Genomic DNA, 15,386 nt, shown 5'->3' on the forward strand with positions numbered 1-15,386 from the left:
CTCTAACTATTGAGCACTGCTTCCCTTGCAGTTTTTCCATTTTGGGGTATGAATGAGGCATGAAGTAAAGATTGAGCAAATCATGTAGTAAGCTGTTAACTTACAATTTAAAGAATTTTTATCAGTTTCTCTGTCATGCTGTACTACACCAAATATATGTCATGCTCCAACATTTTTCCTTTTAACCTAATTGCTGGATAGCATTTCCGATATGGAAAATGGATGAATTGGCTATTCTTCATAAGCATTTTATTGGCCTTTCTCATCTAAAGTATGCTGTGTTGTCTTACCCCCCCTTTTTTTAGTGTGTGGGTGACAGTAAGTTCAGCTCCAGGTGGCAGCAATGCATTAAAGGCTTATTTTCCCAGCACACAATGTTTAAAGTTAACGTAGTTCATGTTGCTTCAAGAGCTCAAGGATGTGAGGGCTCTTTTCTAGAAGATCCTAGCAGATTTTCCTCTACCTCTTGTGGCTTAGCTGGTAAAGAATCCGCCTGCAATGTGGGAGACCTGGGTTCGATCCCTGTGTTGGGAAGATCCCCTGGAGAAGGGAAAGGCTACCCACTCCAGTATTCTGGCCTAGAGAATTTCATGGACTGTATGGTCCATGGGGTCGCAAAGAGTGGATACGACTGAGCAACTTTCACTTCACTTGTTACTGGTTGAATTGTATCGCCTGAATATTTGTATGTTGAAGCTCTAATCCTTAGGACCTCATAATGTGACCTTATTTGGACACAGGGTCTTTGCAGATATCATTTTTGAAGATGAGATCTTCAGGGCAGACCCTAATCCGTTATGACTGTATCCTTATTAAGGGGGGGGCAGTGTTAGAATTCAGGCATAAAGACTCACGCAGAGGGAAGATGTGGTAAAGAGACACAGGGAGAAGATGGCCAGCTGCAAGCCAAGGAGATGGGCCTGGAACTCATTTTAGGGCCCTCCAAAGAATTCAGCCCTGACCACACCTTGATTTCAAAATCCTACTCTCCAGACTGTGAGATGAGTTAAGTTCCGTTTATTAAACAACCCAGTTTGTGGTACTCTGTTACGGCAGACGTAGCAAACTGATGTACCCCTTTGTCGTTGTTCCTGGTCTCATAAGATAATCCCCGCTGTCTGCCCTGCTCCCCAGTCAGAAACTGCAGAGATCTGGAAAGGCAACATATCTGGTGCTTTTCGTATCTCAGGTGAGAGGCAGGTTCTGTTGGCGGGGTAAACAGTTGCGGAGCAACTGTTGAGTAGACAGCCGACAGTATCTGCCACAGCTAATTTTTCATGTGGAGCACATGTCTGGCATTCAGATATTTGTTAAAGAAATAAATTATCTTATTGAAATTTTTCGCCTTTCCTGACTTTGGAAGAATATTATAGAGATTGTATTTCAATCATTTTTTGCCTTTTTCCCTAGCATTTCCTAGCTGTAAGCCACCAATGCCAAAATCAATGGTGATGTCCCACTGCTACAAAGTGTTTCTTTCCATCTTAAGTTCCCTTCCCTGTGGAGTAATAGGGCTTGTTATAGATCTTGTATCATTGGTGGCATATATTTTTTTCCTTTCTCTGACTTGCACTAGACATCCTTCTGTTTGGGATGGGTATCTCTTTTAAGTACATTGAAAACTCCTTTCTAGGTCTACTGTCTCTTAAATTCTTCCTTAAATACCACTACCATCCTAACTCCCTTTTGGATTGACCTTCATTTCCTCCTGTATTGTGCTGTGTAGCTGTGGTACAAGTCTGCAAGGGGAAATGGGGAATATGCTTTCCTTTTCTGTGTGAAATTCAGGAGTAACATTACAGTCTTTTAGGATTTTCATTTCTTCTAGTAAAAGTAATGCAACTGCCTGCAATCCTTTGTCTGTTTCTCTCTGTCATTCTTCATAAAAATTGTATAGAGTATGACCATTAGAATTGATTTGCCACAGTTTGATCTTTTAGTGATATTACCTTAGGAGCTCATAAAGCTTGTACTTACATTCAAAGGCAGTTATTCCTTGTAGCCTCTGGGTGTTTGGGGAAAAAAAAAACACCTCAGGATTAGATTTTTCGACTTATTAGTCCCATTCGGAAATGTTATATGCCCTTTATTTTAGGTTGTAAACTTAAAATGGAGCTTGGAAGCCAGGCCAACATATCAAAAAAAATGCCCCTGTCACAAAAAGTAAAGTTTAGCATCAATCCAAATGTTACATTGAATCCCTTTCGTTAGGCATGAAGCCCCCTTCTGTTTTCAGTCAAACTGCTTTCTGCTGGTTATGTGTGAATAGTCAAGGTTTTGTCCTTTGGAGGATCAAAATTAGCTTTGAAGAAACTGTTGGATAATTTCCTTTAGGTTAGTGAAGACCTCAGAATTTTTTTCCTTTTAAGCTTATATTGCTAGCGGGAGACTAGAATATTATAACCCAGCATCTCTCATCACCGATTTCATTCCGGGGAAACAAGATTGAGTGGCCTTTGTCTCTTTTCTGAATGTAAAGCATGAACCAACCTGTCATGTTTGGTTATTATTTGCACTTACATTTTAGGAGTCATTGGAGACTCTGGAGTGGCTGCTGGTGGTCTGAAATGCCCTTAGGAGCCTTAAATTTCAAAAGTGCCTGGCATGTGCCTCAGAAGCTTGTAACTCTAGTGTGTCATCAGGAAATGTGTGCTCAGTTGCTCAGTTGTGTCCAGCTCTTTGTGACCCTATGGACGGTAACCTGCCAGGCTACTCTGTCCATGAGATTTCCCAGGCAAGACTACTAGAGTGGGTTGCCATTTCCTTCTCCAGCAGATCTTCCTGACCCAATGATCGAACCCATGTCTCCTGCATTGCAGACAGCTTCTTTACCACTAGCACCACCTGGGAAGACCACCATCAGGAAATACTGAAGTTGACAAAGCAAGCTGATGGTTAGTTTTCACCTTTGACCCTATTTAGAACAGTGTAGTTAAATGGAAAGAGAAACAAACCAAGAATATGATCACCCAGCTGTGATCCCAGGTTTCTCAGCCAAAAACTGTGTTACCGTGGTTGGTTATTTACCCTCTCTGGGTCTCATTTCGTCTGGGGAGGCTAAACAGCTATAAGGTGAGAATATAAGCTATGGAATTAAAACCTTAACTTTATCATTCACCAGCTGTAAAATAATATCTGTCTTATGTTGAGTTATTACGAGAATTTCTTCATCTTAATCATCCGTTCAGCAGACAGATATTGAATAGCTGCCATGCTCTAGGAGTTGGAGGAGCAGCAATGAATTAGATACAAAATAAACGGCAAGCACTTATATAAATGTGTCTAATATTTATATATAGTGAGATACACAGCTGATGTCTGTGACTGGTGGAAGTGAGGGGTGAGTCATGACATAGTTGGGGGAGGGGCAGTCTTATTTAAGTTGAGAAGATGACATTTATGCTCTGTTCTGAATGACTAAAGGAAACCAGACCACAAGAATAAGAAGAAAGGTCAACCCAAAGTTCAGGGTGTCTGAGAGCCAAAGACAAGGATGATGGTGCAGCTGGACCTCATAAAGTAGGCAGTGGGGCAGATGCAGCCTGGGAATAAGGGAGACAGGCTTGTAAATGTCTGAGTACAGTGCCTGGCTCATAAATGTTGGCAAATTTGCTATTGTCACCCCTCTTTCAAAAGGGTCTCAGAAAGAAACGCTTTTAATTATTTAATACTGTCACCTTAAATTAATAGCAGTCTCTGGAGCAGAATTAGAACATCATTTGGGAATTTGACTTTTACTAAATTACGATGTTTGTGTTTTCATTGTGGTCACTTGTAGGAAAAATTAAAAAAAAAAAAAAAACCTCTGTTTATCTTTCTTTAGCAGTATGTCCTTGTTGGTTATCTTTTTAAATATAGCAGTGTGTGCATATCAATCCCAAACTCCCAATCTATTCTTACCCCTCTTCACCCTAGTAACTGTAAGTCAATTCTCTAAAAACACCTGTCTTTTTCATTGAAATCACCCTTTTGGTGTATACCCAATTTTCCTTTTGTTGGTTTTCTTCCCCAACTTACCTGTTGGCTTCAAACATACACTATTATGTTAATATAGTATTGCTTTCAAGCCCTGCAAACATCAGTTGGTCAGGACAACACTGCTATACCATCTTCTAAATGAGTAAAATATATGCCACTCAAAATATTCAGAAGCCATTGCACTAGAAAAAATACTATGAAACAATCTATCTTTTTTGTAAATATTTATAGGCAGACATTGTAACAGACGGAAATATATTCAAATTTCTAAGACAGTGAATATTAATGATACCTTTTTTTTTTTTTACTTTTATGCAATAAACTGAGGGGGAAGATTCAAGAAAATGACAGCATTGGCTCTTTTTAATTAAGAGCTATTTGTTTAGTACCTGTTTCAAAATCCCTTTCTTCTGGAGATTGTCCAAAGGAAAAGTAAGACTTTCTTCCTTCCCCCTTGTGACATTTTCCCCTTATATATATAAATAAAAACCAGGGACTTCTGAGGACAACCCATGACTTTCTTAAATCATTGTGGGCCATGCTGCTGCTGCTAAGTCACTTCAGTCGTGTCCGACTCTGTGTGACCCCATAGACGGCAGCCCACTAGGCTCTCCCGTCCCTGGGATTCTCCAGGCAAGAACACTGGAGTGGGTTGCCATTTCCGTCTCCAATGCATGAAAGTGAAAAGTGAAAGTGAAGTAGCTCAGTCGTGTCCTACTCTTTGCGAGCCCATGGACCGCAGCCTACCCAGGCTCCTCCGTCCATGGGATTTTCCAGGCAAGAGTACTGGAGTGGGGTGCCTTCGCCTTCTCCGTCTTACAGGTTAAACTATCTGAAACATTGGCTTGAGCTCTGCCCGCTTCCCACAGACACAGCATCTGATGTGCTCTTTCTATTGACCATTTAAGTAGTAATCAGTAGCCATTTCCTCAGGGTGGGAAGGTTCTTCTCCAGCCACTTTATATTTTGGGATATGGTTTCCAGAATAATTTGAAATATATCTCGATGTGATCCTTGGGCCTTAAGAGATTCAAAGAACAGTTCCACTTCCTGCAACTCATCCTTGGAAGAAAAATGAGGTGTTGTACCGGAGATGATCATTCTTTGTGGGCCATAGTAAGGGTTAACTGTGTGGTTTTGTTTCCGTAGAAGAGGGCTCAGAGTTAGCCGAAGTTTGAAGTTTGACTGCACAGTCCCCAGACTGCCATTTCTATCATCAACTGCACATTCTGAACAGCTGTGTATACTTTCCTGTTTCATGTACCCCCTTTTGGACTCAACACTTCTCTTCTGTACATTTGGAATAATTACAGTACTTACCTCACAAAGCACTGTGAAAGTTAAAGAACAGAGGTGGACACAGAATTCGCATGTTGGCTTTCATTGTGGCTTTTTCATCATTTCAATGATTATTTTCAGTAGTGTGTTATTTTACTATTCCTGTTAATATGGGAAATTTTATGTTAATGTTATAATGCTATTACTTCTTAGGTAGCCTAAATTGTTTCTAGGCTTGAATGCTTTTCCATTTAATTTTCTTTGTCATCTCTTCAGAGGTTCTCTTTGTCTCCTAGTCTGGTTATTTATTTATTTTTTCCTGCAGTTTTACTGAGCATTTCAAGATAGGAGTAAGGAATTTGGTTGTGTTTTTATTTTTTCCTGTGAATGTGTTTGTTTTCAGAAAGCTCTGCCAATGATTATACAATTGCAGTGGCATAAGCTGTTAGTGATGGCATTATTTCTTTCCTTTCTAAATTCATCATACAAAGACACAGGTTTCTAGTTGTGTATATGTGGAAATTCTCAGAAAGTTCAAGTTCTCTTAACAAAAGTAAAAGCACTTTTTAAAGGACACTTGTTCAGTGTTGTATCCTTCTCTTCAATTTGCTAGTAATCAAATGGAAATCCTACCAAATATTGAGCGTTTTGAGGTCGGAATGCAAAATAACATTGTCAACACTCAGATTTGCATGCATGGCAAGTATTATGAGAAAGACAATACTCAGGGATTCAAGTGGTTTTGAATACAGCTTTAGTTTTGTAAAGAGGCTTATGATAGAAAGACTTCCTAGACCAGGTAATTCACCGATGATCATTTAGGTAGAATTTATATTATAAAAAGTGATTAGTACAGCCTTATTTATTCTTTTAAGTAATCTTATTAATATGACAGTGATTTTGATAGTAATTTTCATTTTCTTAGAAGTGTTACTAGGTTGCAAGGACAGCTTCAGTGATGCCTTGTAAACAAAGTAGTGCCTACAGAGCATCTTTGTGGATAAGGGAAGAAGCAGTGTCTGCTTCCCTTTTTAAAAAAACAGCACTAGAGACACTGGTTGGTTGCTTTTCTTCTTTAATTCTAGTGTGCAGCTGGTACAGTACCTTTTACTTATTATGATTATTTTTTGGATGTCTTCTACCCATATAGGTGAGCTGCTCTTACAGGGCCCAGTGTTTGTCAAAGAACCCAGCAACAGCGTTTTTCCTGTTGGCTCAGAGGATAAAAAAATAACTTTAAATTGTGAAGCACGAGGCAATCCTTCACCTCATTACAGGTACAGTGGAAAGTTTGAAAATCCATATTAAAAAAAAGCAATTTGGCAACTATGAACTTATTTTTTTGCTTCAGTATACTTATGCTATCAGTAAGTTATAATACATGAAGCTATATTCAACAGTCATACCTAAACATTTGGGTCCATATTTTGTATATTTGATTGATTGTTTACTTTACAGTAAGAATTATTGATTAAAGAAAACATGATAGACTCTCTTAAATAAGCAATGTCTTTTCATTGATTTGTGGTAGAAATTAATGTATAGACTTGGATTTACATGTAGTTTTTGGGAACACATCCATTGTAGGGATGAAATTAAATATGTTGTAAAAGTATGTAGCAATAACAGTTTTAGAAAAAGGTAATAGCATCTATCCTTCTTCCTTTATTATTTTACTGAGTATGCGTTAGAAGGTTCATACAGTGTAGAAGAATAAAATACATTCCTACTAAAGTCATACTATCTATTTTTGAAGAGAAAATAAATTTTATTGTATTTTTCTCATGTGAAAGTATACATTTTTCAAATAATATAAATAATAACTTGTTCACTAGAAACCTTCCAGCAACACAGAAAGGTATAAGGAAAAAAAGAAAGAAAAAAAAACTGAACTCTCATCACCTTAAGATAAAAATATAATATTTGGTGAGGTGATGATAGTTTATTTGGATGTGATGGGTATATACTTTATTAAATAATACAGATTAACGATTTTTAACTTTTAGGGTTCTCAGGGGACCCACATTAATGAAGAGATGAATTATTTATAAACAGGATATGCTGCTTTTATTTAAATGGTTATGAGAAAGTGCCTGAGGCACCTGGAAAACAGCATGCTCTTTTGAGTACTGCAAGCATTTGTCTCAAACTCCCTGTTTGCAATCAACTTCGCTTGGCAAAACCTTTTCTATAACCTGAAGAACAAGCAGACTTCAACTTTTATTAATGAAATTCTTAGTGTTTTGAGTAGTGATGTAGATCTTATTGACTCCTGTTGTTCTCTTAACCCATGTCGATAATAGTAGAGAACAATCATTATTAACTTGGGTCAGTCTTAGGTTAGAAGGTTCATTTCAGTTGACTTCAGTTCAGTTCAGTCGCTCAGTCATGTCCGACTCTTTGCGACCCCATGAATCGCAGCATGCCAGGCCTCCCTGTCTATCACTAACTCACGGAGTTCACTCAGACTCATGTCCATCGAGTCAGTGATGCCATCCAGCCATCTCAGCCTCTGTCGTCCCCTTCTCCTCCTGCCCCCAATCCCTCCCAGCATCAGAGTCTTTTCCAATGAGTCAACTCTTTGCATCAGGTGGCCAAAGTATTGGAGTTTCAGCTTCAGCATCAGGCCTTCCAATGAACACCCAGGACTGATCTCCTTCAGAATGGACTGGTTGGATCTCCTTGCAGTCCAAGGGACTCTCAAGAGTCTTCTCCAACACCACAGTGCAAAAGCATCAGTTCTTCAGCACTCAGCTTTCTTCACAGTCCAACTCTCACATCCATACATGACTACTGGAAAAACCATAGCCTTGACTAGACAGACCTATGTGGCAAAGTAATGTCTCTGCTTTTGAATATGCTGTCTAGGTTGGTCATAACTTTCTTCCAAGAAGTAAGCGTCTTTTAATTTCATGGCTGCAATCACCATCTGAAGTGATTTTGGAGCCCCCCAAAATAAAGGCTGACACTGTTTCTACTGTTTCCCCATCTGTTTGCCATGAAGTGATGGGACCAGATGCCATGATCTTTGTTTTCTGAATGTTGAGCTTTAAGCCAACTTTTTCACTCTCCGCTTTCACTTTCATCAAGAGGCTTTTTAGCTCCTCTTCACTTTCTGCCATAAGGGTGGTGTCATCTGCGTATCTGAGGTTACTGATATTTCTCCTGGCAATCTTGATTCCAGCTTGTGCTTCCTCCAGGCCAGCGTTTCTCATGATGTACTCTGTGAATAAGTTAAGCAGGGTGACAATATACAGCCTTGCCATACTCCTTTTCCTGTTTTGAACCAGTCTGTTGTTCCATGTCCAATTCTAACTGTTGCTTCCTGATCTGCATATAGGTTTCTCAAGAGGCAGGTCAGGTGGTCTGGTATTCCCATCTCTTTCAGAATTTTCCACAGTTTATTGTGATCCACACAGTCAAAGGCTTTGGCATAGTCAAGAAAGCAGAAATAGATGTTTTTCTGGAACTGTCTTGCTTTTTCCAGGATCCAGCGGGTGCTGGCAATTTGATCTCTGGTTCCTCTGCCTTTTCTAAAACTAGCTTGAACATCTGGAAGTTCACGGTTCATGTATTGCTGAAGCCTGGCTTGGAGAATTTTGAGCATTACTTACTAGAGTGTGAGATGAGTGCAATTGTGTGGTAGTTTGAGCATTTTTTTTGTCATTGTCTTTCTTTGGGATTGGAATGAAAACTAACCTTTTCCAGTCCTATGGCCACTGCTGAGTTTTCCAAATTTGCTGGCATATTGAGTGCAGCACTTTCACAGCATCATCTTTCAGGATTTGAAAGAGCTCTACTGGAATTTTATCACCTCCACTAGCTTTGTTCGTAGTGATGCTTTCTAAGGCCCACTTGACTTCACATTCCAGGATGTCTGGCTCTAGATGAGTGATCACACCATCGTGATTATCTTAGTCACGAAGATCATTTTTGTATAGTTCTTCTGTGTATTCTTGCCACCTCTTCTTAATATCTTCTGCTTCTGTTATGTCCAGACCATTTCTGTCCTATATAGAGCCCATCTTTGCATGAAATGTTCCCTTGGTATCTCTAATTTTCTTGAAGAGATCTCTAGTCTTTCCCATTCTGTTGTTTTCCTCTATTTCTTTGCATTGATCGCTGAGGAAGGCTTCCTTACCTCTTCTTGCTATTCTTTGGAACTCTGAATTCAGATGCTTATATCTTTCCTTTTCTCCTTTGCTTTTTGCTTCTCTTCTTTTCACAGCTATTTGTAAGGCCTCCCAAGACAGCCATTTTGCTTTTTTGCATTTCTTTTCCATGGGGATGGTCTTGATCTCTGTCTCCTGTACCATGTCGTGAACCTTCGTCCATAGTTCATCAGGCACTCTATTAGATCTATTCTCTTAAATCTATTTCTCACTTCCACTGTATAATCATAAGGGATTTGATTTAGGTCATACCTGAATGGTTTAATGGTTTTCCCTACTTTCTAAGGTAGACCTTTGTATTTTTGCACTTGCAAGTAAAGGTCAGTTTCTGTCAACAGTACTCAACAGCATATATATTGAGCACCTGTTGAGTATTTTCAACACAGTAATTGTAATGATCCTGGTTACTGGTCAGAATTGGCTGAGGTGATAGAAGAGTTTCTTCTCTCTGCCTCTTCCTTAACCTATAGAAATAAGAAAAGTTGTCAACATGATTAAAATCAAACAAAAAGCTATTTTATGAGCTTCTTCAGTTAATCAGACACAGTACATGCAACAGGTGGAAATATTTTCTTCTTTGGAGGGAAGATGAACAGATCCACTTAATAGGAAATTATCCTGGAAACATTTTCACCAGCGTTTTTGTAGGACATTCTAACACTTTCTAAATGCATCTGTTTGTTTCTCTGTGAAGTGGAATATTATCCTTTTAGATATGACTGTAAATATTTTAAAGAATCAATGTGAATGACTCATGTGTGGGCTGGTTTTTTTTTTTTTTTTTTTGGTTGTTAGTAAAGTTATTTCCTGGCATTTTATCTTGTGAATAATTTGGTGATGAATGTGTTCAGCTGAAAACTTGTCAAGATATAACATATAGTCACATAGGATTTTATTTCTAAATGAATAGATTAATTATGTTGGTAAAGTTTAATCAAACCTCAAGAAGTCTTGAGCTTAGAAATTCAGAAATATCTTTTAGTTGTGTTTATTTATGAGATACTTATTTTAATGTCAGTGTATTACAATTAGAGTAAATACAATTAAATACCAGGTATTTACAAAATGCTATTGTATAGACATAATATATGTGTTTAAATCCTGATAATATATATAAAATGTTGATAAAGTTCTGCCATTTGTACAGTACTTTTTATGTTTTATTAAATGTCCTGAGATACTATATGTTGCATTTAAAAACAAATCTGTACCTGAAAATAGATGTATAACTGAAATTAATTAATCAGTTTTAAGTTTGATAAATGAAGAAATTTTACATGCTAGGTATTGTTTTAAAATAGTTGGTTATAGGGAAATAGAAAACACTTTATAGCTCTAAAAATACTCTGAAGGTAAGACTAATGACCAGTATAAAATTTCACTTTTGAGTTATTAGAAATTGAGACCTGGAAAAAGCATGAGGAAACCTCTTTTCACTGGGAAAATATTAGGTTTTCCCATAATAAGCAATGATTCCTTATTATCCATGTTATCTGAATCAGTAATCATGCCGATGAGTAGATGGGATTATAGACTACAGTGGGTTGTAATTATAACCTCATCTACTTAGACAACACCTTCACTTATGGCCTGATTTTTCTCCTAGTTTTTGATTTTAATAGTCAACCATGTAATAATATCCTGCATTTTTCCTTTACCTGTTCCAGAAGAAAATAAACTTGCTGGTTCTTATTTTCTGCTATCCTTTAAAAATTATGAATAAATAGTGCAAATAGGTAATGACTTTGAAAGTGAAAGACAGTGTTAGTTGCTCAGTCGTGTCCAATTCTTAGCCATCCTATGAACTGTAGCCTACCAGGCTCCTCTGCCCATCAGATTCTCCAGGCAGGAATACTGGAGTGGATAGCCATTTCATTCTCCAGGGGATCTTCCCAGTCCAGGGATTGAACCCAGGTCTTCTGAATTGCAGGCAGATTCTTTACCATCTGAGCCATCTAACATGGGGATAAATATATATTTTACATTAATTTACAGAAAGGATATGTTTTTGTGATTATTTATAAATAGAAGCACATAGATAAGAAAGAGAAAAAGGAGGGAGGGAGGAAAGAATGAGGGAAGGGAGGCAGGGAGGGGAAAAGAAAGATATCAAGGAGGAAATTAACAGTTCATTTGAAAATGTAAATTAAAAGCAACTCAAACACATTCTCTAAGACTCAGAGTAAAGTCTAAGAGTCTTGTAAAGGAATATCCTTTTGAAAGCCCAGATCCTGTCTTGTAGACTGAGGCAAACTTTTCTGATGAGAGATCTTGTCTTTGTTATTATACCACTGGGTAAAAAGAACTCTTAATTGGGCATATTAGAAATCTAAAAGTTCAGAAATTCTCAAGAGAAATTACCCATGTTAGGGTTTAATTGAGAATTTTATTCTTTCTTTTGCCTCTTCCCGCCTGAGCCCCAAAGCTTGTATTTAAAGGTTAATTAGTATTCAGTTTGGTCGTAATTGCTGATGATGCTGAAAGAGGTTGCCCTGAGGAAGTATTAATAACATTTTTTTAAATGGGAAGGATTTTCTCTAACTTCTCATAGGGTTAAATATGCCCATCATTTGCTAAGATGAAAGACCCCAAATAGGAAGTTCCCTGGTCACTTCAACTAATGCCATTCAGCATTACAAGGCTCATATTGGACTGACCAGGGTATAATATGCAAATGTCAGTGGGGACCAGGCAAGTAACAAACCAAAAGAGGCAGCCCTTAATAACATGTAGACACATCGAATCATGACAAGAGACTGTCCCACATTTAGCCAGAAGTCCATCCAGTGGCCATGATTGCTTCTGAGCACTGGCTAGTTGTTATCATCCAGGAATCCTGGTCCCCTACTACAAAACCTTTTCAAGAGATGTTTAAAATTGAGAAATTTTCTTCTTTTGAATCTCTGTATTTCTATTGTTGACTCTCACTTTTTAAACATAGTAAAGGCCAAAGATGATAAGCCTTAAATGTGAATGTGGGCCAGGTGGGTTTTGTGTTTACAACATTGAGTCTGGCTCAAGACTTAACAGGTTGTGCCGTCGAGTATGGTAGCCAGAAGCCAAGTGTGTCTGCATATGTTTAAATCAGTTCAACCAAGAATTCAATTCCTCAGTCATAGCAGCCTCATTTCAAGTGCTCAGTAGCCACACGTAGCTAATAGTTACTGTATTGGACACACAAATGGACATTTCTGTGCTTGCAGAAAGTTCTGCTGGATAGCAGTGCTCTACTTTGATCCTTGCTGGATCCACAGATTTTCTATAAATGTTTTGTTTTATTCTCAGCACAAGGAAGCAACCAGAATATAATTCTTTTCCAGCTTTATATAATAAGTAGCAGAGACATTATTTGCCAACAAAGGTCCGTCTAGTCAAGGCTATTGTTTTTCCAGTGGTCAGGTATGGATGTGAGAGTTGGACTATCAAGAAAGCTGAGTGCTGAAGAATTGATGCTTTTGAACTGTGGGGTTGGAGAAGACTCTTGAGAGTCCCTTGGGCTGCAAGGAGATCCAACCAGTCCATTCTGAATGAGATCAGCCCTGGGATTTCTTTGGAAGGAATGATGCTAAAGCTGAAACTCCAGTACTTTGGCCACCTCATGCGAAGAGTTGACTGATTGGAAAAGACTCTGATGCTGGGAGGGATTGGGGGCAGGAGGAGAAGGGGATGACAGAGGATGAGATGGCTAGATGGCATCACCGACTCGATGGACTGGGAGGAAACAGAGGCAGTTTGGGGTAAGGTTTTATTTCAGGAGTCAAGAGTGTCATGAAGCATCACAGGAACAGAAGCAATCTATAGATTGTTCTATAGGATATTCTTAAATTTGGATTGAGCCCTTCTTTATGGCTCTATTTTAAGACTGATTGCCCCTGAAGTGGCAAAGATGACTGCCTAGGTCTACTTATATCCTCCACAGAATATTAACTGGAAGAAGAGGAAATCTTTCCTATTAATGTGTTACCAAAAGCTCTGAATGGTGTCAGAAAAACATGAAATAAAAACACAGCTAATACTGTCAGTAGTCAGAACCCAGGAGAAATGTAGATGTTAGATTTTAGATATTAAAGGTGGTAGTTGAAAAATTAACATATTTTTGTTGTTGTTATGTTTTTGTCATGAGGGAAGAAGGAAGGAAAACACATACTGATCAAACACTAGTTAAATCAACTGCATCACAGTTGTATTCCTAACTAATCTCTAAGGCCTGAAATGAGGAATGGTCCCAGTGGCCATGCCTGGGTCCTGGGAGGTGTTGCCTCTCCAGAGGAGAATGAGAACGATGCTGCCAGTAAAAGCTGAAATGGAAGCAGAGATGGCAGAAAGAGCAGTCATCTTCTTTGATTCTTCTCAGAATAATATAAAGATAATCACTGGTCAATCTGAGCTAGGCTTTACCTATATAAACTGAAGAGTTAAATTGTTTTTAATCCCAGTGTAGGTCTAATCTCTTTTTATGTCTTTTTTTATTATATATGATTAAAATTTATCAATGAGTGGGAATCTCTGTCATGAAACATATTTTAGAAACTCGATTTTTAAAAACACAGCATCACAATTTAACTCATTTGTATCTTCACTAATTATTGCTGAAGCCTAACTAGTTATTTTTGGATAAAGTATTGAATATGCAAATTCAGGCATTCATTCTTTCAAGGGCTGCAATTATTCTCATCACTTCAGTAAACATATTAACAAACATTGCATTTGAACACAAATGCATTTGCTTATTAACTTGAAAGCTGCATCCAAAACCACAAATTGCTTCTGTGATTAAATTCCTAATTTTCCTGTCAAACCCTAAATAAAGTATTGCCTGTTGATTTAACAAGTGTTTAATGTGGGCATATTTTCAAAACCCAGCCCCAGCTTCTTAAAGAATTTAGTAAATTATTTTGCCTTTTTCTTGTTTTTTCATCAAAGTCTAATATGTAGCATTTGTTTTTCTCTGGAATATTGTTTATGTTTCCATTTTTCCTGACCAAACTTTATAAGTTAGTGTAGATACCTTGAAGGATAATACAATCAACCATGAGATGAATTACATCCTAAGATTATTTTGAAACTCCCTGATTGTCACTCAATTTATTGTCACTGAGTTTTGTTAGTTTCGATTTCAAAGGGTGATATTCTTTAACCTTTATTACAGAGTTTTAGTGGAAGATCCAAGTTAGGATTTAGTGCCTTAAATTAAACTGACAACAAGATACATCTATGTTTATCTTCATGATTCTCATTCCATACTAGTGTGGTTTTGTGTAAAGAGGTTGCCATATCCAGTAATAACTAGTGTGGTAAATAATAACTAGATGGGAGTGAAAATAATTATACATTCATTCCATGTCTTTGAGATATTTATTGATAATATGTATGACCACAGTGAGAGGGATGACTGTTGAAGGCTGGAAGCTAGGAGGCTAGGATGGCTAGGTTAGAGGGTAAAATAAGATTACTTCATTCAGGAAACTTCTGTGAGCACCTAGTATGCTCACCTGCCTGTTATGACTGATGGAAGGAATTCAGCAGAGATTGATAGTGTGACTATATGGCTTGAAAATACCTTTCAACACTTAGAATCTAGGCTTTTTATGTTAATTTAACTCATTGTTACATCAACTTCTGTTTGCACACAAACCTACACAGAATCTTACACATAGTTTGTTCTCTGTATTGGAAGGCAGTGATTCATATACTCCCCATGATTGATGATTATGTTATTTCTTAGAAGTCACAATTACTGTTTCCATCATTTAAAACTGATAACTGCCAGTTGAAATATCCCTGCCTTATACTTTATAGTTAAGATTCAAAAACTGTTAACCCAAGGGCCTGTACAATATCTTAAAGAAATTGTAGGCCAGTAAAAGCTTCCTGTTGTATAGAGTGTGTAACTGAAATTTAGAAATGGACCGATCTAATCCATGCTACCTCAGATCAGCTGGCAGAGTAAGTGGCCCA

The 15,386-nt window shown here is 37.9% G+C and overlaps 1 protein-coding gene across 1 annotated transcript in view; it reads left to right on the forward strand.

Annotated features, from left to right (window-relative positions):
* The first annotated feature begins 6,357 nt into the window (after positions 1-6,357).
* Positions 6,358-15,386, forward strand: part of CNTN3 (contactin 3) — a 258,496-nt gene continuing 249,467 nt past the window's right edge. Inside the window, exon 1 of the mRNA XM_068983112.1 lies at positions 6,358-6,533. Coding sequence (XP_068839213.1) covers positions 6,373-6,533 — 161 coding nt within the window. The 5' untranslated portion in view covers positions 6,358-6,372. The remainder of the gene's footprint in view (positions 6,534-15,386) is intronic.

The sequence above is a fragment of the Capricornis sumatraensis genome, chromosome 10, assembly GCF_032405125.1.
Source record: "Capricornis sumatraensis isolate serow.1 chromosome 10, serow.2, whole genome shotgun sequence".
Classification (NCBI taxonomy): domain Eukaryota; kingdom Metazoa; phylum Chordata; class Mammalia; order Artiodactyla; family Bovidae; genus Capricornis; species Capricornis sumatraensis.